Source organism: Panthera tigris, chromosome A2, assembly GCF_018350195.1.
Source record: "Panthera tigris isolate Pti1 chromosome A2, P.tigris_Pti1_mat1.1, whole genome shotgun sequence".
NCBI classification, from domain to species: Eukaryota; Metazoa; Chordata; class Mammalia; order Carnivora; family Felidae; genus Panthera; species Panthera tigris.
This window is the reverse complement of record NC_056661.1, coordinates 91,150,210-91,175,604: the sequence shown is the minus strand read 5'-3', so window position 1 is coordinate 91,175,604 and position 25,395 is coordinate 91,150,210. Positions and strand designations below refer to the sequence as shown.

The window sequence follows — 25,395 nt, the reverse complement described above, 5'->3', positions numbered from 1 at the left end:
AATGGCTGGCATCCTAGAGAAGGAAAAACCAAAGATAGAGTGTAGTGAGCAGGAGATCAGTGCTGGTCAGGCATGAGAGTGAGGCAGCAGCAGACTGGCAGAGGGCCAAGACTGGGCTGACTCTCAGGATTCAGTAATGGCACTGTTGTGTCACCACCTGCTGTCAGATAGGCAGAGATGTAATCCATAGGGGAGATCATGGTGGTGTGAGTGGCCCAGTAAGTCAAAGCCTTGGTCAAAATGCTCAAGTGACAGCCCAAGAGCAGAAAAGACTGATCAGAGGTCTGGCTGTTTTGCTGATAATGATCTGCACCACACATTTCAATCACCCAGATCTGTTTCACTCAGAGCAGCTCAGATCTCTTTTTGTCTGCTGCACTCATGAAGCATCCTTCTAGATGTCAACCATCAGTGATCATGTGCAACAGAGCAGATGGCAAATCCCCATGACAGAAGTGGCAGCCTCCTTGTCTGGGAGCCCTCAGTAAATCATTTCGGGAGCAGGGCATCTGAGGAAACTGGCAGACTCCACCCTGCCCAGGTCCTCTGTGAGATGGGTGGATGCAGAGGACCTTCTGGGTCAGTGGGGTTTTCCCACTGTAAGGCCTGGCATGTCTGTATTCTCTTCCTTTTCTTCCAGTGATTTTTAACAGGGATCAATAAACTTGGATGCCAGCCTGGTTATTTCTAAGTAATGGTAAGACTTTTGACAAGTCACTTAAATCCATGGATCTGAATAGCCACATCTCTGCTTTAACTGCTGAAAAGAAGCTCCACATTACCATTGCTAAGGCTGAGGATACCAGAATCTTAATTCTTTCACTTTCCTTGCTAAAGTCATCTTGGCTAAGCATTTTAACCTGTCTGGATGATTACAATGAACATACTTCTTTTTTCTCATCCTTTGGAAGTGAATGGACTTCAGAATTTGAGAACTTCTGTATGTAGAACACTCAATCATGAAAGATAATAAAATAGTTTAAAAGGGGACCTCTCCTTGCAAAGTATGCGTTCTTTCAACTATCTGCATTTAATTTCTACTTCTCCAGTTGGACCATTCTAGCTTTTAGATCTGCACCTGTTGTTTATTATCCATGTCCTTAATCCCCTTCCAGGCACCTTGGCTAAGGTTACTACTTCTAGAATTACCTACAGTTCAGGCTACAGAACTCGGGTTGAATACAGATGAGATTCTATAATGAAAAATATTAAAGTCGGGGCACCTGGGTGGCTCAGTCTGTTAAGCATCCGACTCTTGGTTTCGGCTCAGGTCATGATCTCATGATTCGTGAGATTGAGCCCCACCCACCTCAGGCCCTGCACGGATAACCCAGAGCCTGTTTGGGATTCTCTCTCACCCTCTCTCTCTCTACCCATCCCCTGCTCATGCTTGCTTTCTTCTCTTTCTGTCTCTCAAAATAAATAAATAAACGTAAGAAAAAAACACACATTAAAGTCAACAAGATATTTAAAACTCAATTCTTCAACTGTTTTTTTTTCCTACGTATTCAGTCCCCAAATATAAAATTCTTCCCTTAAATTCAGACAGTTCAGAAAGAGGACTACTGCTTTTTCACTTAACTTCTAGGGTTTTGTTGTCAGCTCCCAAAAATAGAATACTTGAAAAATCTCAGTCTCATGTAGGACAAGATGAGGCTCAATCAGTAGACTAAGTTATATTCAATATTACACATGATTACAAGTTAATGGAAAATATCAACTTCATATTGTAGATCCCAGTTGTGTTTTATAGTTGAATTATAATCTAAATGAAACTGTCTGAAGAGTTTCCTTTAGTTATGCATAAAACGATGTAATGGCACCAAATCCAGTACCTACCATTGCCAGACAGAGTAATGCCAGTCTTGGAGTCCTCATTGTGAGGGAAGTAAGTGCTGCAGTCTGCACCCACCCAGTGTCTGTTACACACACACTTCAGCTCATTACTGCAAACCTGAAATCCAAAATCAATCAAGAGGAAACGTCAACTCTCTGATACAATGGCATGAAAACTAAAGAATGATTTCTAATTGTTATATGCCTAGAATTTGATGGTACTGAAAAATTATCGGTACTTTCTTCTTCATACTAATTACCTTATTTCTCACTCAAATACCCAAAATAATATTTTCTAGAGATCAGCAGTTAGACCCAAAGGGAAAAATGAATTTTAACAGGGGAAATGAGTTTACAGTCCAAAAAGAAACCAATGAAATTACTGTTTTGAATTTCATTAACTTAAATTTTATAGGAGGGAGGTTTTTATTTTTTTATTTAAAAAAATTTTATAGGAGGGAGACTTATAAAACTAAGCAGAAATACAAGCATTTGCCAATTATCTAATACAAACGTTTCTTTCTTCCAAACATAATGTCAGGAATTCTAGATGAAGAAGACATTGTTATCATTAGCATGAATGAACAAGAAATAATTTCAATGTTTTTGCCCTATCCCCCAAAAAGCATTTCCGCTAACATTTTCTTACTTATTAAAGAAAGAAGACTTATTAGACTCATCTATAGGAGCAGAACTACTTACCACATGCCTTCTCTATTTTCATTTGGTGTAAGAATTCCTATCCTTTGGCAAAAAGTTACTAGTAAGACCTCCCTAAGAAACTTCTTGGCACATTCCTGGGGATCTACGTGGAATGACCAGGATTAAAGGCTGACAATTTCAGGACAGGGATCCTTCACCTCAACTGGATATTATGACCAGTTCAAGCAAAGAATCTGGTGAGGGTAGAAAGAAAATCATAGTACATGCCAAAAGAAAAAGAAGTGAAAATTATTTTATTAGTATAGGAATTCCTAACTGAAAATGAGAAAACTATAGTCACTAATAGAGCATGTTTATCTAAGCTACAAATTTTGTTATCTAGGACTAACATTATCAGATAGATATATGACAGAAAGAATAAAATTTAGTATTTTATACAATGCCATTATTTCTATTCATTTGTTGATAAACACTTCCCTGAATTATTCAGTTTTCATTTCGAGGAGTTATCCTTAGCTGATACACACTCGGTGTGGCCACAACAGGTACTTATGATCTGTTCTAATTGCTTAGTGCCTGGACAATACGAATTGTTAAATACTGTGGCCAATGATCTTCCCTTTTACACCCTTTTTAAAAAACCCCATTACAGTTTATTAAAATTTGTCTCCCAGATCACTTGTAGAAAACTGGCCATTATACTTCTATTATATGAGATCACATTAACATGATAAGAAAGAAAAACAGAAGAATTTGGTTAGGAAAACTATACTTTTTCTTATTCCCAGGCTTGCACAGATTACGCAAGAGAAAATATTCCAGTGACTATGACCAAATAACTGTTTACATGCCAGCTAGAAACACGGATAAGCATATTTTCCATTTTTACAAAATAAACAGGTTAGGGTCGTGTCTATTTCTTTTTTTTTTTTTTTAATTTTTTTTTAATGTTTTTATTTATTTTTAAGACAGAGAGAGACAGAGCATGAGCAGGGAAGGGGAAGAGAGAGAGGGAGACACAGAATCGGAAGCAGGCTCCAGGCTCTGAGCCATCAGCCCAGAGCTCGATATGGGGCTCGAACTCACAGACTGTGAGATCATGACCTGAGCCGAAGTCAGACGCTCAACTGACTGAGCCACCCAGGCGCCCCCTTTTTTTTTTTTAATTTTTTTTTAATGTTTTTATTTATTTTTGAGACAGAGAGACAGAGCATGAGCAGGGAAGGGGCAGAGAGAGAGGGAGAGGTCATGTCTATTTCTGTGTTACAAAAGAATAGAGGAGTTTCCCTATGGCAAGGTACTGAATACTTACTCCATTTCCTGAACAAACAGTGCCTTCTTTATTGCTTAAGCAAGTACTAAAGTTGAAGGAAGCCACAGGAAGACACCTGTGTTCTAAGCACATCATTTGGGGACCACAAGGTGTCCCATCTTCCACATAGCCAAGATCTACATCTTCCTCAAGCTTCACATGCCCACCACTAAAAAAAAGGAAGCAAAAAGAAAATAGGATTGTATTAAGTCACATTCATTTTGAGAATCTGCTTTAAAAAACTAAAAAGTGGGCAAGAAAGTATTGCCCACTTATTGTACAACTGCAATGAAGTCGCACAGTGCTCTCTCTTCCACCATATATTCCTCCTTGGAAGAAACTACTTTCTACTCTATTTTCTACTCATCATCTAATAAAAAACAACAGCATGAGCATTTTCTTCCTTTAAATGAAGAAAGCAATTGAATCTTTTGATCTAATGCTTTTGAGATATTGACATATTTTAGAATTTGAACATAATTATTATAGCAAAGGTCTGAATTAAAATAGCTTTATCATTTTGCCTTGGATATCATGTACAAGTCAAGTGAGGCATTATTGCTAGGATTTGATTTGGTAGTTGTAATTGTAGGTTTCAAGATTTCAAACATGTTTCAAACAAGCATGAGAACTGGTCTGGGTTTACATTTCCCAAGAAGGTTAATAATTTAAAAATTATATTAGAGAATGGCTAAAATATTTAATTTCACTATTCAATAGAGCAAGCCTACATGTTCTATAGAAATTTAAAAAACCAGAATGAGATAAAAATGTATATTCATAGTTGATTTACTCATATGGTGCCATGTCAATGCCAGCACATAAATCTCAATTCTTTTTATTTATTTTTATCAAAATGACACATGCATACAGTTTAAAGAGTCACTCAGATAAATCAGTTTTTTAAATGCAATAAAGTCTTACAGTGCTCTCTCCTCCACCATATATTCCTCCTTGGAAGAAACTACTTTCTACTCTTAATTGATTCTTTTGTTATTTATCCACACATTTTTAAATAATGAGTGTTACTATTTTTAATTTTTCCATTTCAGATATTAGCAACCAACTTACCTCTACGGAACTTGAAGATTTATGTCTTTTTCCTATACCCCCATCATAAATTTTGTTTAATGAATAGTTAAATCAATAATAAAAAGGCACATTATTACGACTATGTAAATGTTATTCAGTTGAGTGATACAGTGTGCCATAATTAAGTCTTTTCTTTCCTGCACAACTCTTCATTTTCCCTCAAATTAGCAAGTCTCTTATTTGTTGTTTTTGCCTACTTTTTAAGAATCTGTCACCAATGTAAAACTGATCAAACTCTGCTAACCCCAAATCCATACTCGAGATGTGTCTTGAGCATCAGTTCATCTTCCTGCAGAAATCTCTCCTGGAGTTTCCATCTGCAGTCTGCCCTGCTCCTGTCTGATCTAGTTGTCTACTGTACCTTGTGGAAAACTTGAACACTTGGATTTCCCCTCACCATTCATTGCAGGATTGCCCTGTCTTCATGGTGGGTATTTTGTTTCCTACATGCACAGCCTTTCTCTTAGTTTACTCTTTGATTTTGGTGGAGTACAATTTCACCAATAGCTTCCTGAGAAATGGTACAGGGCAATAAATTCAGGGGCAACCTGAATATCGAAAAGTGTCTCTATTTTCTACTTTCACACTTGATCGATAAGGTACAGAAATAAGGTACAGAACTTATTTCAAAAATCATGTTCTCCATTGTCTTCTGATTCCCAGGGCTCCTGTTAATAAGATTCCAAGTCTGATCCTTTTTTTCTCCTCTCTGGAAACATCTGGGATTCCTTTCTTTGTCCTAAGGTTGTGAAATTTCACAATGACATGTTTAAATGTGCCTCTAATTTCACTCAGTGTATTTGGCACTGGTGAACCTGTCAATGTAGAAACTCAAGTCTATCCATTGCAGACAATCAAAGTCACTCATTGACAATTTCTTCCCTGGTATTTTCTCTGTTCATCGTGTCTATTCTAACTTGGTGAGGTTTTCTCTATGGTTCCATTCCTTTGCTGCTTTTGCCCTACTTTCTGGGAGATAATTTCAACTACTGAGTTTAATTCCTACCTCCCTATTTTAAAATTTCCAACAGCATTTTATTTCTATGAATGCTCTTCATTTTTTTTAATTTTTTTCTATTTTGAGTAAGAGACACAGCAAGCGAGCGGGGGAAAGGTACAGAGGGAGAAAGAGAGGGAATCTTAAGCAGGCTCCACACTCAGCATGGAGCCTGACACAGGGCTCAGTCCCACATCTCTGGCATCAAGAGTCGGATGCTCAACCGACTGAGCCACCCAGGCATCCCTGCTCTTCATTAAATAGCACTTTATTCTGGTTTCATGATAGAAATATCTTATCTCTCATAAATATTGACAGGTGCCTTTTTTTCTGGCTCTTTTTAACTCTTTGTGTATGTGTGTTAGAGCCTTTATTCACATGTCTGATAAACTGCTCATATTTGAGTTAGGAAATCAGATAAACTATAGGAGATTTTAGGGCTTTCTGGCTGAACATCAATGAGGCTAGACCACTTCCATACACCCTGATATCAATATTGCCGGCTATCCTTCAGTTTGGAAACCTGCTTTATTATCTGCAGAATGTAAAGCTCAAATCTTTATTGGGAGGGTGAGCAATCCCCAGTTTAGGTGGGTCAGGCAGTAATCTGTTAGCAGACTTTCAACTATCTTCTTTATTTTAGCCCTTCCTTGCCCCAAATCCTTTACTCCCTCTTGCAGAAGTAGATGATGCTACCAATTTTTGAGCCTTTGGGAACTAACTTTATATACTGGGCTAGCTCTCAGTTTTCCCCGTTACTGACTTAGGAATTCAGCTTTCTTAGTTTTTTTTTTTTTAATTTTTTTTAACGTTTATTTATTTTTGAGACAGAGAGAGACAGAGCATGAATGGGGGAGGGTCAGAGAGAGGGAGACACAGAATCTGAAACAGGCTCCAGGCTCTGAGCTGTCAGCACAGAGCCCAACGTGGGGCTCGAACTCACAGACCGCGAGATCATGACCTGAGCCGAAGTCAGCCGCTTAACTGACTGAACCACCCAGGCGCCCCTCAGCTTTCTTAGTTTTGACAACTATTTGCCACACATCCATTTGCCTTCCATGCTCCAAAATTTTGTTGTTGTTGTCTCTTCTCCCTTTCTCTGCCTCCCTGTGGATACATGAATTCTAAAAAAAGATCCAGTTAGTGTCATTTTAGTGGGATTTCAGAAGGAAGTAAAAGAAGATGCATATATTTAATCCATTGATTTTACCCAGGAGTTCTCACTCACTTTCCTTAGTAGGAAAGAAATGCAAACCAAACCCTGCAAGGTATTACTGACCCATTAAATATAGCTCCAGCAACTAAAGTCAACTAATTCTCATCTTTTCAACCCTCTTGTGTCAGAATTTACCCAGTCACCTCTCTGGGCTAGATTCCATGTCGCCTTGCTAACATGCATGGGAACTGAAAACCAAAGTGATTCTACGCGGCAGTCCTCAGAAGTAAGATGAATGATGTTCTCATGGAAAGAGGTAGAGCATTACCTGCAGTTTAATGTTCTTCCCTGCTGCACAACCAAAGTAGATGTGATTTCACCGTCAAGTTCTCCAAGCCTTGGGATGTTACCAACATTGGTGCACAAAAGGTAACCACAAAGCACATCCCTGTGTTAAAAGATAACAATTCTTTACTTCTTTCCACAAAGAGAGAACAAACCATGTATAGTTAGAACAATAATCTTATCCTGCTTTAGCGTTTGTTTTTCATGTTTGTTTATATTTTATTTGCTCAAATTACAAGCTAAATACGCCCAAATTAGTTTGCCTCTCACTTTAAAAAGTGTCTTCTCTGAAACTCCTATTAGTGCACCAAAATCCCAACTGTGTTCTAGCTTTTCCTGTACTGTTCATTAGTTCAAGTATTTGTTAAAGGAAATTATCCATCAGATAGACATCTTTTAGATCAGAATCTCTTTCTCTAGAACATATTACTGGATATGTGAAAACATTTTTTAATATTTGGTAAGTGAATAAATGACCTTTGGGTGAGTATTCTTTTGGAATACAGCTCTTTCTTTAACCTGTTTCCCCCAAATAAAGAAGAATTATGTGTGTGTGGGGGGGAGGGTATGTGTCTATATATATAGACACATACCCACACACACTCATGATCCCTTTTTCAATATATTCCACTATTCTTCCAACTGCCACATATAATAACTAAACCTGTAAAATATTTGTACTGGTACAAAATATTATCTGACATATTTTCTGTATATAGAACATTTTAATTACTAACATACATAATTATAAATACATATACTGATAACTATCTTGTCAAGAATGATTAGTCGACTAGCGAGATTATATATGGAAATAGGCTTTATCAGATAGAGAAAAGAGAAAAATTAGAACTTACATCTATCACTAGCACAGAAAAATGTATTAATTCATCCTTAAAAAACAATTTTTAAAAGTTATTTCATTTTATCATATCTATCATAAACAAAAATGCTTTCTTAACACAGAAGAGATGGTCAACATTTTTATAAGTCTTATTTATGTGCATGGAGCTTACAAAGTACTTTAGGATATACAAAGAAAAAAAGACACGGTCAAGCAAATACACTCTCGGTGAGAAGAGAATCACACACATAAACAACGATAAAACAGAGAGGCTGGGACAAGGGCCACAGTAATAGAACAAAAGGCCGTGGGAATTCAGAGAAGAGGGAAATGACTTTACGTTTGTTTATTTATTTTGAGAGAGAAGGAGAGATGGACAGTAAGCAGGGCAGAGGCAGAGAGAGAGGGAGACGGAGAACCCCAAGCAGTCTCCATGCTGTCAGCACAGAGCTTGACGTGGGACTCAAACCCACAAACTGTGACATCATAACATGGGCCATAATCAAGAATTGGATGCTTAAGTGGCCAAACTACCCAGGTACCCCGAAAATGATTTATTTCTAGAATAAACCCAGAAATAATTCATAAAGTATGGAGAGAGGTGGGGGGGGAGGGGCAGAGAGAAAGGGAAAGAGAGAATCCCAAGTAGGCTCTGCACAGTCAGTGCAGAGCCAGATGCAGGGTTCAAACTCACAAACTGTGAGATCATGACCTGAGCCAAAACCAAAAGTCAGACACTTAACCAACGGAGCCACCCAGATGCCCCTCAGTAGAAGAGTAGAATACAGCATGCCAGATCTGCTTGGCTTAAAACACTGTTAAGAGGCCTTTGTAATAGACCAAGCGTTAACATAGGTCTTAGCTGGGGTAATAGGAAAGGAATGAAAAGATGAATTAAAGACAAATGGTGGGGGAGTAAAAGGGAAGAATGACCATGATTTGGCATTTGGACAATGTATCAGAGGGACAGTGGCATCAAGGTCCACTGTGAGGCTTCTCAACTGGAGGACAGTGAGTTATGGTCACCTCTGACAAAAACAGTGGTTTCGAAAGTCAGAGCCAGCTAACTGAGAACATATTCTGGTGGCTTTAATTTTTGTTGCTTTTGAGATGCTAGCAGGTGCCTTCTACGTGAGAAAGTCCTGAGGCAGCTGCAAGTGTGACCTGGGCCTTTGGGGAGAGGCCAGCATATGTGTTAAGATTTGGGAGGCTTCTGCAAGTTGGTGCTGGGATGCAGTGAAAAGATGAGGTGAGCAGGCAACCGAAAGCTCTGGAGGATGCAGAGAAGAGGAAATGGGACGCTGAAAGTAATGCTTGTAATTCACTAAGGGATAAACTCTGGACAAACTTCATCTCACCGTTTGTTGCACTGTATCCACGTATCTTTGTCTTTTCCACAGTTACCCTTCTCTGTCCCTTCGATGTTCAGTTTCTCATAGCAGTATTTGTCTGATGCCATCACCTCTGAAGCAGAATAGAGTTTTCTCTCAGTGAGGGACAGAACATGTGAGTTGCTCAAAATGTTTGCAGTAAGGGAAAGAAGCCATCTAAGGACTCTTCTTCATGACAATGTGGCCAGTTCCAAAACCTGGACCCATGGTTCTCCAGAGTTTTACTTGACCACAGACATCCATGACTCAGCTACATTCTTCATGACTGCTCATTGGAAATTTGGAAAACCAATCTATGTCAATCTTTGATAGGATTGAGGCTATCGGTTCCAAGGAACAACACTCCTCACAATTTGGCCAATAATTAGGGCAAGATACTACCAAATGGCTCCCAGAATAAATACTCCACACTTTAATCTCAGCGCCAAATATAAAGCACAAATTTTTCACGTGTCAATTTTTATTAATCATAACGATGAGTTTATTAAAATAGCTATGCACTATAATTAAAGATTTAAGAAACAGTATGAATTCTACCTTGTTTATAGTTAATTCTTATAGTTAATTCTATAGTTAAGTCTATAGTTAATTCTACCTTGTTAATTCCTAACAACTATCAAAAAAAACCACCTTAATTTTATTCTGTTCTAAATAAGCTTGAATTCATGTTAAATGTATGAGGGCCAAATAACATTTTAAACAATGTCAGCATTACAAAACTTTAATTTTGCTAAAGCCAGGGCTGGCTGATGGGATTGTCCTGTAGTAAGATCAAAAATGACTACTGCAAACTAATCAAATGATTACTGTTTGTGTATATTTTTTTTTTAATTTTTAATTTTATTTTTTTATTTAAATTAAAGTTAACTTACATACAGTATAGTCTTGGTTTCAGGAGCATTTGTGTATATTTAAAAAAATAACTAGTCACCATTGGTAGTTCTTTTTCCCTACTTCTTGCGGTGAGCAACACTTTTATCTCAAGCGGGGGAAACAAAACTGTAACTCCGTTCAGAGTGCAAACGTGCACACACCTCCCCTCCCAAACAGAATGCAGCCACTATCTGTGACAAGTAAAGATCAGCATTATCTTTTGAGCTTGCTTTCTAATACAAATTGTCTTCTGAAGGAGTTTCAAAAAAAACTGCTTTCAAAAGGGCCAGTAACACTGGGGGAAAATAATGACACAACCTTTAAATACACATTTAAATAAAGATATAATTTAAGTCGTATGTTTTAGAAATCAATGTTACATTTCCCTCAGAAAGTGTGACAAACTTTGAAAGCGATAATGCTGAAATTGTTTTCTGACACAGTAGAGCTACCTCAGCAGAAGGTCACCTGTAATTTTAAGAGAGATGGTTGAGGAAGAAAAAGCCACTCTAGCTAAAGTGCTACAGTGCCAAGGGTGCCCTATCCAGGGTGCGTGTCCATTCCATATGGTTGTACAGGTTTTGCTTAAGGACATTCAGCTGAGGGAAGTGTAAACGGAGCTCAAATCCAGGTTTGTTCTATTCTCCAGGCTGCATACTCTGGGGTGGACTTCACCTGCCTGGCAGCAAAGGCACCTTATTTCTTGTCCAAAGGCACAACCAACTAGCCAAGTGTCTTTCAAGGGAGGTGCTCCTCTCTAATTCCACAAAAGTGACCCTTCCAAGACTTGCAGTGTCTTTGAGAATCCCCCAGTCATAAAGTGGTTCAAAATTAACTTCCAGCCCACACGTCATATGGCCTCATATCATATTGTGAAAGCAATCAATCCACGCTATTTACTTACTTTGCCCCCAGATGTATTTGCATTGTCTATCCCTGGTTTTACATCTTCCTCCAAAGCAAATCCCCTAAAATGGAAAAGCACACCTATTAATGATGCAGTGTCTGCTTATGTCGGATCACTGAAAAAGAAACTGCGACTGCGACAGCTAGTAGATGAGTATTATAAAGCCTTTTATCTTCAGAATGGATTACAAAACATTTAAACTGACTTTCCTCTTTTGATAAGATTTCAGTATTTCTTTCATGCTGGCACACATGAAAGATTTAGGTAAAGATGAAGTAACCTACCTGAATACCATCACATGAATATCCATCCATTTTATGAATATTTGGGGCACACTAGGAAATGAAAACAGAACTGTGAACCACGTGCACAGCAAAATATCAGGCTGAGCTAATCCCTGTAATGTTTCCATTAAAAAAAAGGTAAAATAAAAGTCTGATAATATGGTAAGTCTCTTAAAACAACTGAAAATAAAAACAAAAAAGATCAAGAGAAAGCAAAAGGAAATACAACAATTGGTGCACTTTCCTCTAAAAATATGCATCTACCAGAGGTATAAACAGTTGATTACATAGTAGCAAATAAAAAGAAGCAACAGCAATGACTCAGACAACCCCAACATTTCAGAGCATCTTGCTTTATACAGATACATCATTCCTCAGAGCGAGAAAAACGAGAGCGCAAAACAAAAGCAAGGAGGATCCCAACATAAACGAGCAATAGCTAGTTTCCTCTTTTTTACCATGAGAAGCACCACAGCCCTTACTCTTAAAATGCTCCTTGAGCAGAAATCCACCTAGCGCACATTAGAAAAATCATGTTATTTTATAGCCTCGGTTTTCCCTTGTAGCAAGTGCAGAAAATTGTAAAACATTCCTGCGTGGCTATAAAGAGTAATTTTTAAATTTATTACACATTTTTTTCTATCTTTAATAATTACACACTCACTTGAGAAAAGTTAGTAAATGTAAAAAAAGTAAAAACACACACACAAAAGTCTCATGTTCCCACCACCCAGAGACAATTTTTTATATTATGGTACATCTTTTTCTTTACATTTTTCTACAAAATTTTATTTTTTACTCTTTATTTACTTTCTTTTTCTTTCTTTCTTTATTTTTGAGAGAGACAGCTCGTGAGAGTGGGGCAGGGGCAGAAAGAAAGAGGGAGACAGAAAATCCTAAACAGGCTTCACAAGGTCACCTCAGAGCTCAACGCAGGGCTCGAAGTCATGAATTGTGAGATCATGACTGAAGCCGAAATCAAGAGTCAGATGCTTAACGGACTGAGCCACCCAGGCGCCCCCAAAATTTGATTTTTTTAAACACAGGTATGTAATCAAGTTATAGATAGTATTTTATATTCAGCTTCTTCTCTTTATTTTTTCATCACATGAATTTCCTCATGTCACAATAAGTGTTTTTGTAGGGAATCTCTTTAATAGCTGTAGTACATTGCATTGTGCTAACAAACCATATAACCACCGTACTGCATTATTCATTTATAATTATAAAATATTATAAATTTATAAAATACTCATTTATAATTAAACAGCAGTTTATGCTGTTTACAACTAATTCAACAAGAGGATCTTTATATGCCATCTTTGGATTTGGGCTTCTTTTTTTTAAAACTCCTACTTATTGGATTTCCAAAGAAGTTGCTTTAATACACTCCGCCTCCAGGAACATATGAGGCAATCATTAATTGTATCCTCATCATCACTACGTGTTAACTTAGAAAAACAATGCTAATCAGATAGTAAGAAAAGAAAAGACTTTCATATGAAAGATCTTTAGTCTCTTAGGATGACTACCTTTAAAATAAAACATTTTTAATGATTAATGCAGGTTTACCACTATTGAATCCCTCTTCTCTAGAAGAAAAAGATGTAGGCTGTCCTTGTTTTCATGGCTCCAATATACATGAATTTCAGTCACCATGGTTTTGTTAAATGACATCAGTACCCCAATGACACGGTTCCAACTTCAGTTACCACAGCGTATTGACTGTGAGTAACTGCATAAAGCACAAACTTTGCTGCTAGCTCGTTAGTCTGTGGTCACTAGGTATATGACAGCTGCCATTGTGGTCATTGATCCAACCTGTCATTTCTCGCACAGTCCGCAAGCGACTGGTACTTGCCTGTATGCATTTAGTTCATGCACAGACAACAAAGGTTGTAGCTGTGCTGCCTCTCTGTCTCTGGGTAATAGCACGTGACATTTTATAAAACTGGACAATCGTAAGAGGGAGCTGGCCAGAAAAAGATGAAAGTGCAGAAAAGAAATGAAAAGTGATGACACTAGAAGTGAAATTCCAATCAAACGTAAATTGACTTACAGAAAAAAAAAGCACTAACTAGGAATGCTGATACTGCTGTTTGGCCAAAAAAAAAACCCCTCCCATTCACATCTTCACATCTCCTGGAGATATTTCATGACATTGGAAGTACAAAGGATAAAATGTCAAAAGCTGATCCAAACTTAGAAGGGAGTGTGATCATTGAACAAGGCACAGAAAAGATGCTTACTATGGATCTTAAGGTTTCTGAACAGAAGACATGCACAGCTCAAACTACTCCTGATAAGGATTTTACAACAAAAATAAAGCTTTTAATTCTCAATATTTCTTTTAATTTAGCATGCTAAATAAATACTGGTCTATTTTTTCATTTCCTTATTCACTTAAAACCAAGAGTAAGAGAGGTTTTAGTAGGCTGGCAACATTTTTTAAAGATCACAGAACAACTCTCATTTTTTCCATTGATTAAGATGACTTTACATGACTTCAGCCTGCATGGTCATTTTTATGGTCCCACACTACCATGCAAACTGAAGACTGTCTGTAAATATAAGGACCATGTGAAATCTGTGAACTCTCACCAAAGTGTATCAGTTCCCACATCTTCTCCATTTACAACTACATGATACTAAATTCAAGAGCAGGTATTAATGGGTGAGGTGCTGCATGTGGTCTCAGATCAACAAAAGATAGAACAGACCCCTTCTCACAACCCAGTGCTCTGTGGGTCTCTGTGCCTTGGCTGGCTCCTGTCTCAACCAGCTGAATTGAAAATTAGACAAAAAAGCAAATGCCTTTTACTCTCTCCTTAAAACCAAAATAGTTAAGGTATGAATGTAGTCTTAGGTTAGTTAAACATTAAGATAAAATTACACGGAACATCTGCTCAAGCTTTGATCACGGAAACTTAAATTCCCAGAAGTAAATAAAGAGAGAATGAGAACTGATGTAGAAAAGACATCGTGTCCCTTGACACTTTGTCTGGGGGCCAGGGCACTTAAGCTACCCCTGCTTTTTTGCCATCAGGTTTAGAGGAATGATTCTGTAAAGTACCTGGCTTGAATTTCCTGAGCACGTTTCACGAATATCGCAATCATTTACTGCTTCTCGGCACACAGTCCCCATAGGCTGAAACTAAAATGAACAAAAATCAATGTGTAAAAATGTTGAAGAAAAAAAATCTCTCACAGTATCTATCGTCTTAAAAAAAAAAGCAACATGAATATTTTTGGATAAGAATATTTTAAGCTGTTTTAAGATGGTAGTCTGAAGACCACAGTTACTGAATGAAACGTTCATTTAGTAAGTTTTCAGAGAGAGTTTCTCTTGTGTGAAAGAATTTGCATACTCATCACACAGAAGTCTTACAACATCTACTAAAATAGGGTACATCTTGATGGTACCTCTCCCCAGAAGGACAAGTCAGTCCATGTTCTACTAATTCTCCCTCTCAAAAAGGTTTTAGATTTACACTTTCCTCTTCATTTCTTACTGGCACCTTTGTCACATTACTCTTCTTTGGCTTATCTGCCCAGAATCTGAATGTTACATTCCGGGCTGAATTGCAAAAGTTAGATTTTCTGGCAAAGCAATTTCTTCCCATACTGTCCTTTATCTCCTGCCTCGTTTTTATATAGATCTATGGCTTGGTCTTTTATTCTTGTCTAATGTTCTTGTTATTTGTATACCTGTGTGTGGGAAGAGTCTTTCCTCTTTGTTTGTTTTTGCTTTTTCTTTTCTCTATTTTCAACTACCTCAAATATTTCTCATAAGTATAGGGGTTACAAATAAAATTTTAAGCTCACTGAATTTATAAATTGCTAGAGTCTTTATCCTCACAAAACAGACACACAAAGTCATCATCTTCCTTCTCTCCTCTTCCATACTATTCTCTTTCCCTCTCCAAAATGCTAACAAATGCTATGCTTTTATGTCTGCTCACACAAACACACACTCGATGTGGGCCCCTCCCTCCCCCACTAACTTCCATTTTCTCTGCCTTGCTCACAACCCTCCAAGCACTTGCGTTTCCTATTGTTCCTAGAATATGCACAGCCCACTCCAATCAGGATTTCAACAGTATTTCTTAGAAGAGCGAAACAAAATTTGTATTCATTTAGTTACCAAGTATTTACTAGGCACTTAACATGTGCCAGGCACTTTCTAGTCACTGGGGATTCAGTGGAGGAAAAAAAAGCACAAGAATCCTGCTTGCAAGGAACTCACATTTTAGTGGGAGTAAATAGGCCATGAAAATAAGGAAATAAACAAGTAATTTAAAATCATATACTCTGGTTCTTATCCTTCCAATTTCTTGGGATTGAGGTAAGTAAGCCACAATTTTAGAACATCTCAGGTACAAATATAAGCAGATTTAAGATGGAGTTTATACGAGAGTGTAAATGTTCTAGAACTGCCAAGAAACTTCTGAAAGAAAGCCCAGTGAAGGACAGTTTGCTCTAAGTGCTGGGATATGCAGTAGATAAAGTGACCCAAATCCCTGCCCTCTTGAAACTTACCACTGAGTAAAGAAAAATACTAAGTCAATGGGCAATGTTTTAGAGCAGGGGTTGGCAAATTATAGCTTGAGGACAAAAAGTGGCTGTCCATCTGTTTTATTGGAACATAGCCATGCTGATTTGTTCCGTATTTTTTTACAAAATTTTTTAAAAGTTTATTTATTTATTTTGAGAGAGAAGGAGACAGCGTGAGCAGGGGAGGGGCAGAGAGAGAAAGGAAGGGAGAGAATCCTAATCAGGTGCCCTGCTGTCAGCACAGAGCCCAACATGGGCTCGAGCTCATGAAGCTGTGAGATCATGACATAAGCCAAACCCAAGAGCTGGACACTTAATCGACTGAGCCACCTAGGTGCCCCTTGTTTCTGTATTTTTGATGGCTGCTCTCAAAGGTAGAGTTGAGTAACTGAGACAGAGAGCTTATGACCCACAAAGCCTTAACTATTTACTACTTGACCCTTTACCTAAAATGTTTGCCAACTCTGACTTACAGATACTTTAGCATAAATACATACAGGGAAAACAGAGATACACAGGATTTCTCATCCTGTTTTTCTGTTCTCCCTCCTCCATTCACTATCCTGCCTCTGGCTCCTCCAGGAGGGTAGGGTGGGAGTAAGAGCCGGAGGTGCAGGATAGAGAGAGTGGAAAAAAGCTCTTACTTGACTGGTATAACTGTAGCTTACTTTGGGGGATAGTTAATCCTGACATTTTATTGTACATATTATGATTCTATTATTTTATATTTGTTCCTTGAAATATTCATATCACAAAGAGCCTAATTCTATACTTAAAAATAAAAATGGCATTTTATAAATGGGCAGACTTAAAACATCGAAGATTAAAATGAATGATGGGGGACCCATTGTTATGGTAGTTGGAGAAGTTGACAGATTATATAGTTGATGCAGCCCAAATTTAAAAATGTCTGTTTCATATTTGATTTTATATTCCTTTTTTAGAAAGTGCTTTCAGAGATCTCTGCCAGTGCTTTGCTTGTCTTAAAAAGCTGCCAGAGACATAGTGATAAAGTGGAAACAACACAAATGCTGCCAGCAGATCTGGGATGTAACTTCACATTTATTCCTTAATAGCTGAATGAGCATATGCAGGTTATATCACTTCCTTGAGACCAGGATTGCTCAACTGGAAAAATAAGGATAATAATGCCTTTCCCAAAAGTGTGGTTGTGAGCATTATCTACGACAGCAGTCTCAAGCAGCAATGATCTTACCCCCAAAGGGACATTTGGCAATGTCTGGAAATATTTTGGTTGTCACAGCTGGGAGGGGTGGTGCTTGGATCTAATGGGCAGAAGTCAGGGATGTTGCTAAATAACTTACAGTACACAAGACACACCCTCAAAACAAAAGAAAAAATTATCCAGCCAAAAATGTCAATAGTGCCAGGATTGAGAAATCCAGATTCATGATGATATAACATAAAAGTGTTTACCACAATCCCCGGCACACAGTAGATACTTAGTATGATAGGTTCATATCCTACTCTCCCTTAACTCATTAGACTAACATTAGTCAATCAGCATATAATCAATAAGAGAGTGTTGCACATATTTATTCTTCATTCAACAAATATTTACTAAGAACCTGTAGCAGTTACTCAGTAAGTACTAGGGGCACGTAGGTGGCTCAGTCAGTTGAGTGTCTGACTTTTGATTGTGGCTCAGATTATGATCCTAGAGTCATGGGATGGAACCCCATATTGGGCTCCACACTGAGCAGGGAGCCTGCTTAAGATTCTCTCTCTCTCTCTCTCTCTCTCTCTCTCGCTCAGCTCCTCTCCTGCTCAGGCTCTCTCTGCTAAAAAAAAAAAAAAAAAATACATACGAAGATGTATACCAAACCTCAGAGATAATGTAGAATATTGTACCAGATTTTATATGAGAAGAGAAAAAGAGAAATAGATTTATTTGAAAAAGATAAGCCTCAAATAACTTTTCGTCCTGATGTTAAGGCTTAAATATTTGGAGAGAGGTATAGGATGCCATTGGGAGGATGAAAACAGATAATGTGAATAAAGATGCATTCTAAACTCTCATGTGAAGTGTTATCATGTCTAAAACTATAGTTTCCGATCTCTCAACTGCTAATGCAAGAAATACACCAAGCAGAGTGGCAAGGAAAAAGAATCTACTGAATAGCCACTTGGCTTTACAAAGAAAGGAAAAACACAATTCAAAGGTTAGGAACACCTGGCTTCATACAATGTGCATATTTCTCAGGGAGGCAGTAATAAAAAGACAAACTGAGGAGATTAACAAGGTTCAGGACCCAGCTCTGTGACTTACGTGGTACAAGACCCCAGGCACACTCGCACTTAGTCACTCAATATATCTTAGACACTACTATTGTTATTACATTATATTTACCCAGTCTTAACGATTAAATCAAATATATCCTCTTTTTTTGTCAATTAGTCATTGCTCAACATTTATTTACCTTGCATTTCTTACAACAAAGACCATCGCTGCATTGAGAGTCTTGAGTCAAGGTGCATTTCTTACAACACTCTGCTCCTTCAAGGACACATTCCTAAGGAATATAAACATTTGCAAAACATCAGGAAATCATGTCATTTTCCTGAAAGTAGCAGAATATTTTTTAAAGAAAAGTATATAGACCCCCCCCCAATAATAATCTTTCTTCCATATATCCTATGAAATTTCCAGACATAACACCAGCTCTGTATGTCTCAGTGTGTGGAATAACTCTGAATAACCTAAAAAAAAAAAAACATCAAAACACCCAGAGACTTACTGCAGGGGTCCCACAGTCACACTCCTCTCCAGTTTCGATGAAGCCATTGCCACATTCAGGAGGATCGAGCAGCTGCAGGATGAAACCAAAAAGACAACTACAAATTAGATAAATCAAGATCAAAGACCTTATGAGGGACCATAAGTGCCACACCTACGCATGCGGCATACTTATCAGTCATTTGAAAGTATATTTTTATTTTCCCAAACTTGAAAGCTCAACTTTAAAATTTTAAAACTGGGAGCTTTAGAACAAAAGTGTCTACTTCTGTTTCCATTTCAGATTTAATTATATTTACATAAGTAACATACATATCAAGTCTAGTAAATTCCACCAAAATAAAGATGATCTAGCCATTGACCCTTGAAAATTTCATTTCAAAGAGGAAGCAAGAGATTTGGGGACAGAAAGTCTGTTCAAATCTTGGCTCAGCTACTTATCTTGGGCAAATGGCTTGTCATCTCTGAGCACATAGATGCCTTAATATTTCAAGCAAGAATAATAATAATATTAGCTGCCCATCTACACCACAAATTATTGTGAGAATCAAGTTCAATTATCTGTGAAGGCCTACTAACTATAACTCCTTGTGAAATAGAGAGTTATTTCATAGACAAGTAGGAAAACATCACAAAAATTAATAAATCCATTGATTTATTTAATATTAAATAGAACTCCTCCTATTAACATAGTTTTACAGATAACAGTAATAATAATTTGCCCCAGAGATGGAAGCAACTTTTGGCCTGTACAAGAGTATATTTTAAGGCCATTTTATCTTTTAACTCTGTATCGATTACATTATCTTTTGAGCATAACTTACCTTATGGTGATAGTTAAAATTAGTAAGTAGCTGCTATGTTCCACTTACATATTACTTATTCAGAAGTTCATCAAAGTTTATGTGTTATAGAATGGGCTGGAACACACACCTATCACAGACATACACCCACACATACACTTTCTTAACTAATTAGAGGGGGGAAAAACAGAATAAAAAAAGCAGCAATAACAACAACAAAACCCCCACCTGATTTCAAATATTCTCTTCTCTCCTACAAAATAATCAAAACATCTTTAGATTCTATTTTCAGTTGAAAGGGATCATAACAAATCAGACAGCTTTAAAACCAAACTAAAACTTATTAAGGTGAAAAACACACTTATTCTTTTACTCTGAGTTCAGAATAATCAGTTATTTTGGTAAAGAGGCTTGAATTGTTTTTCATTTATAGCAGCAGGGATTTAGATCAAATATCCCTTCTGAAGTTTTGCAACAAGTCTCACAATTATCAAGTTGCTTTTCAAGGCAATATGATACTCTTCCTAAATTTCACTGGAACAGAGAGAGAATGAAACCAGGAAAAATGATTATAAAGGCAATGCCACTCATTGCTATGGCACACAGAAGCACGGAATGGTTCACATAATTAACAAGGACAAAGCTTTCTACTGCATGCAGTTTTCCAAATGCATGAGGAAATTACTGCTTTCAAGTCAGTAACCAGAAGATGCCCTGCATGTTGGAAAAGCCTCTGACAAAGTCTAAGTACACAAAGACTTTCTCCTTTTCTGCTGTAAGCAGCCTTGGTTTTTATACTGAGAAGTAATGGTAATTTTAATCATACTGCTCATTCTGAAAGGCAGTGGTGGGGAGTAATGTGGGAAGCAATGCCCTCCTTGCTATCAGTATGAGTTGTGATTACATATCCAACAAACAAGGATCCAAGAACATGAGAAAGAAGGCAAATGACACCATCTTTGTAAGCTAATTATTTTTCAGAAGTAACACAGTCTTTCTACCTGCTTTCTATTCCTATCAGAAGAGCCCCAAATGCCCAAAATTAAGGCTGACTTTAAAATGCAGACATTTTAGGGGCGTCTGGGTGGCTCAGTCAATTAAGCATCTGACTTCTGCTCAGATCATGATCTCGCATTCATGGGTTCAAGCCCCACATGGGGCTCTATGCTGACAGCTCAGTGCCTGGAGCCTGCTTTGGATTCTGTGTCCCTCTCTCTGCTCCTCCTCCACTTGTGCGCTCTCTCTCTCTCTCTCTCAAAGATGAAAAAACATTAATAAAATGAAATAAAAGCAGGTATTTTAGGGCTCCTGGGTGGCTCAGTTGGTTAAGCGTCCAACTTCGGCTCAGGTCATAATCTCACAGTTCGTGAGTTCAAGCCCTGTGTTAGGCTCTGCGCTGACAGCTTGAAGCCTTCTTCGGATTCTGTCTCCCTCTCTCTCTCTGCCCCTCCCTGGCTTGTATTCCCCTCCACCTCTCTCTCCAAAATAAATAAATAAACATTTAAAAAAATAAAATAAAATGCAGATATTTCACGTATCTAGTATATGTACATATAAGCCAAGTTAGAAAGCCTTCTTCTGTAAGACCCAATGGCTAAAAACTTGTGCTTGTAATAGATTATAATATAATATATATAATATAACAACTGATTATTATTAAAGATTATTAACTAATAACTCTGATCACACTTATTACCTTGGAAGGTTTGTTGAAAAGGCAGGCACCACCCCCACTATTCAGAAAGTCATGATACTCTTCAATATTACACTGAGTGAATTTTTTAGGAAGGTAATACCTAGAAGACAGAAGAAAAGCAATAATTGGGTACAATTTTAGTCCCTTATCTGTATGTTAGTCTTAAATTTGAACATTGTTAGAACTGCAACATTATTCTTAAAGATGAAAGAATAAATTCCACTTACGTACAAAATTTGTGTTAAATCCATAAGACTTTCATTCCACCAATACATTTCTAAATTATTCATCGGGTAAGTAATCGTGACTATGGGTTATTCATTGTTAGCATACACACGTAAAGGAAACAACACATACCTGTATTTTCAATCAAAGAGAGATAGGAATACTTTATTTCATAATGAGTCTTTCTTAAATATTAAAACCTGGCTGGATCCCAAACTGCACAACATCTTACAAAGTAACTGATTTATAATCTATGAATGTGTCAAAGTCATGAAAGTCAAAGAAAAACCAAAGAACTGTTCCAGAATGAAGGACACTAAGAGACATAAAACTAAACACGATGCTTGATTCTGAATCTTCTGTTAAAGGGGCATTTTTGAAATAGAGGGCTAATCTTGAATGAGGGCTAGGAATCAGATGATTTCCTTGGTTGCACTGTGGTTCTGTAGGAGGAGCTGGTCTGTAGGGAATGCACACTGAGGTGCTTGGGGGTGATGGGGCACCAAGTTAGCACCTTAAGATTCTAAGAAGTTTCTTTGTTATTATTCTTGAAACTTTCCTTAAGTTTATGTCTATATATATATATATATTTATATTTATATATATATTAATATATATATATTTATATAAATATATAAATATATATATAAAGAAAGGTATACCAAAAAAAAGTAATAAAAGATCAGTAGAAAAGGAAATGTGGCTAGAGAACAATGGCAATATATATTAAGAACCTTCAAAATGAGAAATATCCTTAAATCTGATAATTCTGCTTTAAGAAATTCTTCTTGAGGAAATAACTAGCTATGTGTACAAAGATGTTGGAACAGAGGAACTTCCCCCTGGAAGTTACACAATTTATTTATTACACAAGTTGTAATAGCCAGCACTATGAAAATCACCTAAATGCATAGAAATAAGAAACTGCTAACTAGACTGTGATATATTAATAAAATAGAATACCATGTAGTTATTAATAATCATGGTGTCAAAAACTACTCAGAAAAATGCTGACTATATAATATGTTACGTAAAAAATTAATAAACAATGACATATGCAAGATCCAAATTTTATAAAGCAAGAATAAACATGGAAAGAGAAAAAAATACTAATTAGCAGTATTTTCACATTAACCATGGCTATTACCAAATAATGAGACAAGTAGCAATTAATATTTAATTTTCTATTTTTCAAAAATTGTTTTAATTGAACTTTTTTTTCATGTTTTTTTTTTTTTTAATTTTTTTTTAATGTTTTATTTATTTTTGAGACAGGGAGAGACAGAGCATGAACAGGGGAGGGTCAGAGAGAGGGAGACACAGAATCTGAAACAGGCTCCAGGCTCTGAGCTGTCAGCACAGAGCCCGACGCGGGGCTCGAACTCATGGGCTGCGAGATCGTGACCTGAGCTGAAGTCGGCCGCTCAACCAACTGAGCCACCCAGGCGCCCCATCATGTTTATTTATTTTTAAGAGGAAGAGACAGGGTGCAAGCCGGGGAGGGGCAGAGAGAGAGAGGGAAACACAGAATCTGAAGCAGGGTCCAGGCTCTGAGCTTTTAGCACAGAGCCCCGACGCAGGGCTCAAACTCACGAACCGCAAGATCATGACCTGAGCCAAAGTTGGACGCTTAACCAACTGAGGCACCCAGGCACCCCTAACATTGAACTTTTATAAAAGTGAAACATAATTAAAAGAATAATGGATAGTTTTTATAAAGTCTCTCCCACCAGCCTGCAAGTACGATGTCCACTTATATCCCTACTTCTTTCTACCACAAAGGTTAATGCTTTGTGAATCAATTAATGGAATTTACAATGATTATTTACCCTAAACTAATTTGTCAAGTGTTTCATGCCAAATAAAGGTATCCTGGGTTTATGTTATCTGAATTATTTTATTTCCTTCACTTCATCTTCCTAATAGGTCATGAACTTTATGCTTTATTTAAAAAGTTTGTTACACATATTACTTACTTTTTTCCTTCCATTGCCTACACCCTAGCCAAAGTTTTTATCATCTGCCCCTCTAATCCATCCTACGTATATCTGTCTGAGTTATGGGATTTAAACAGGATTTCTTTAAGTTCCCTCTTCACTCTCCTGGCCGAAACTTGATATAGCTCCCTACTGGGAAAGAAAAAAGTGACTAATTCTTAGTGTTGGACCCCTAGTGTTGGAGTCCAACTCTAGTTCAGCCTCTACCCTGCAACAGAGCCCTCTGGGGCCTCAGCCTGGCCCAGCCTCCTGCCCACTGCTCACCTGGGGGTTTAGTCTGCTCTTAGCAGTGACAGGAAACTCACCACCTTATAGGAACGTTCTTTCTACATATGAAGAGTTGGAATTTGTGGATTTCTCTTACCTTCACCGTGCCAAGTCTGACTTCCTGTAACTGTCACACACAGTTTTGTGTGGTTACCTGTGTCAAATAAAACTAACTCCTCTACCATGCCATGGCTCTTCAAATACCTGAAAGCCAAAATCTCCCTAGGCTCTTCTCGGAAACTTCTTTTTTTGCAGGCTACTATATTTATTTTGAAGGGCAACTATATCTATCTATTTGCAGGATAATGTATCTATTATAGTAAATGCTTTCTTAAAATTTAATTTTTATATCTTTAAATAGGACTGGTGGTCATTTCAACATGCTTTCCAACATTTAGGAGTACACAGAAACTTCAGAAAGAGAAATGAGAGGGAAAGTACCCATCAGAAATACATGTCCATAATTAGTACTGTTAGGTGATGTTTGACACAGCTCTAATTTTATATAGCATTGTGCTAGACAATGTCTTACGTTAGAAGCTTTTCTCTTGCACACATCTATTTGATGTAAGAGGAGTTCAATGCAAAGAGCTATATATATATTTCTGAATGTCACCATTTGATCTTGCTACACATTATGCTTAGTCTAAGTAGACTGTCTATAAAATTTTGTTTCTAGTAATTAAGCAGAATAATCAAATATAACATACTAAATAGCTTTTAAAAGATAAGAACCTCTAGCTTTCAATTTAGTAATTGTTGGAAAATTACAGCTATGGATAAGGAGTTTTATCATTTCCTTTTATTACTAAACAGAAAATCCAAAGGTATTTTGAAAAATATTTTAATACCTGTTTGCATACACATTCCCTCAATCATTTATTTTCCTTGTCATACATTTCTTGAGAGTTCAAAATTCAAATACCAATGAATAGTTATTGAAAACCAAGTGTGTCAAGAGGTGATGGTGTGAGGTCAAACAAAAATATCTACGTAATCTTCAACAAGTCACAACTAATTGGTGAGTATAAGGATATATGGAATTAAATTACAACACAGGAGTTAAAATTACAATAAATCTAAAATGACTAGAAGTGTGGTTAGAGAAAAATGAGAATTCCAGATGAAGACAATATACTAAAGGAATCAAAAGAAGCTGGAAATTACATTAATGGTGAGCAAATTTTTAAGAAGCTTAAAATCAATGGAGGATTATCGTTAGAAAATTAAAAAAAAAAAGCTGGAAACCCCTGTATAATTATGGCAATAAACAAACTGACAACCATGAACAGCAGTGGAAAATGAGGTTATAAGTGATGATGAAGAAAGATTATGCATATCTAAGTACTGGAGGAAGAAATCCAAATCTTATTCTTCAGACAATAGAGACTCACA

At 37.2% G+C, this 25,395-nt stretch overlaps 1 protein-coding gene across 15 annotated transcripts in view; it reads right to left on the bottom strand.

Annotated features, from left to right (window-relative positions):
• The window catches only part of ADAM22 (ADAM metallopeptidase domain 22), a 235,764-nt gene that overhangs the window by 36,767 nt on the left and 173,602 nt on the right, over positions 1-25,395 (bottom strand). For 14 of the 15 annotated variants that reach the window (XM_042965798.1, XM_042965686.1, XM_042965704.1 and 11 more), the window contains exons 15-24: positions 21,512-21,611; positions 19,014-19,085; positions 18,696-18,788; positions 14,774-14,854; positions 11,701-11,751; positions 11,414-11,477; positions 9,604-9,709; positions 7,385-7,504; positions 3,812-3,980; positions 1,840-1,954 (exon numbers count right to left, since the gene is read on the bottom strand). In XM_042965798.1, the coding sequence (XP_042821732.1) occupies positions 1,840-1,954; positions 3,812-3,980; positions 7,385-7,504; positions 9,604-9,709; positions 11,414-11,477; positions 11,701-11,751; positions 14,774-14,854; positions 18,696-18,788; positions 19,014-19,085; positions 21,512-21,611 (971 nt within the window). The remainder of the gene's footprint in view (positions 1-1,839; positions 1,955-3,811; positions 3,981-7,384; positions 7,505-9,603; positions 9,710-11,413; positions 11,478-11,700; positions 11,752-14,773; positions 14,855-18,695; positions 18,789-19,013; positions 19,086-21,511; positions 21,612-25,395) is intronic. The other variant, XM_042965695.1, reaches the window with a different exon arrangement.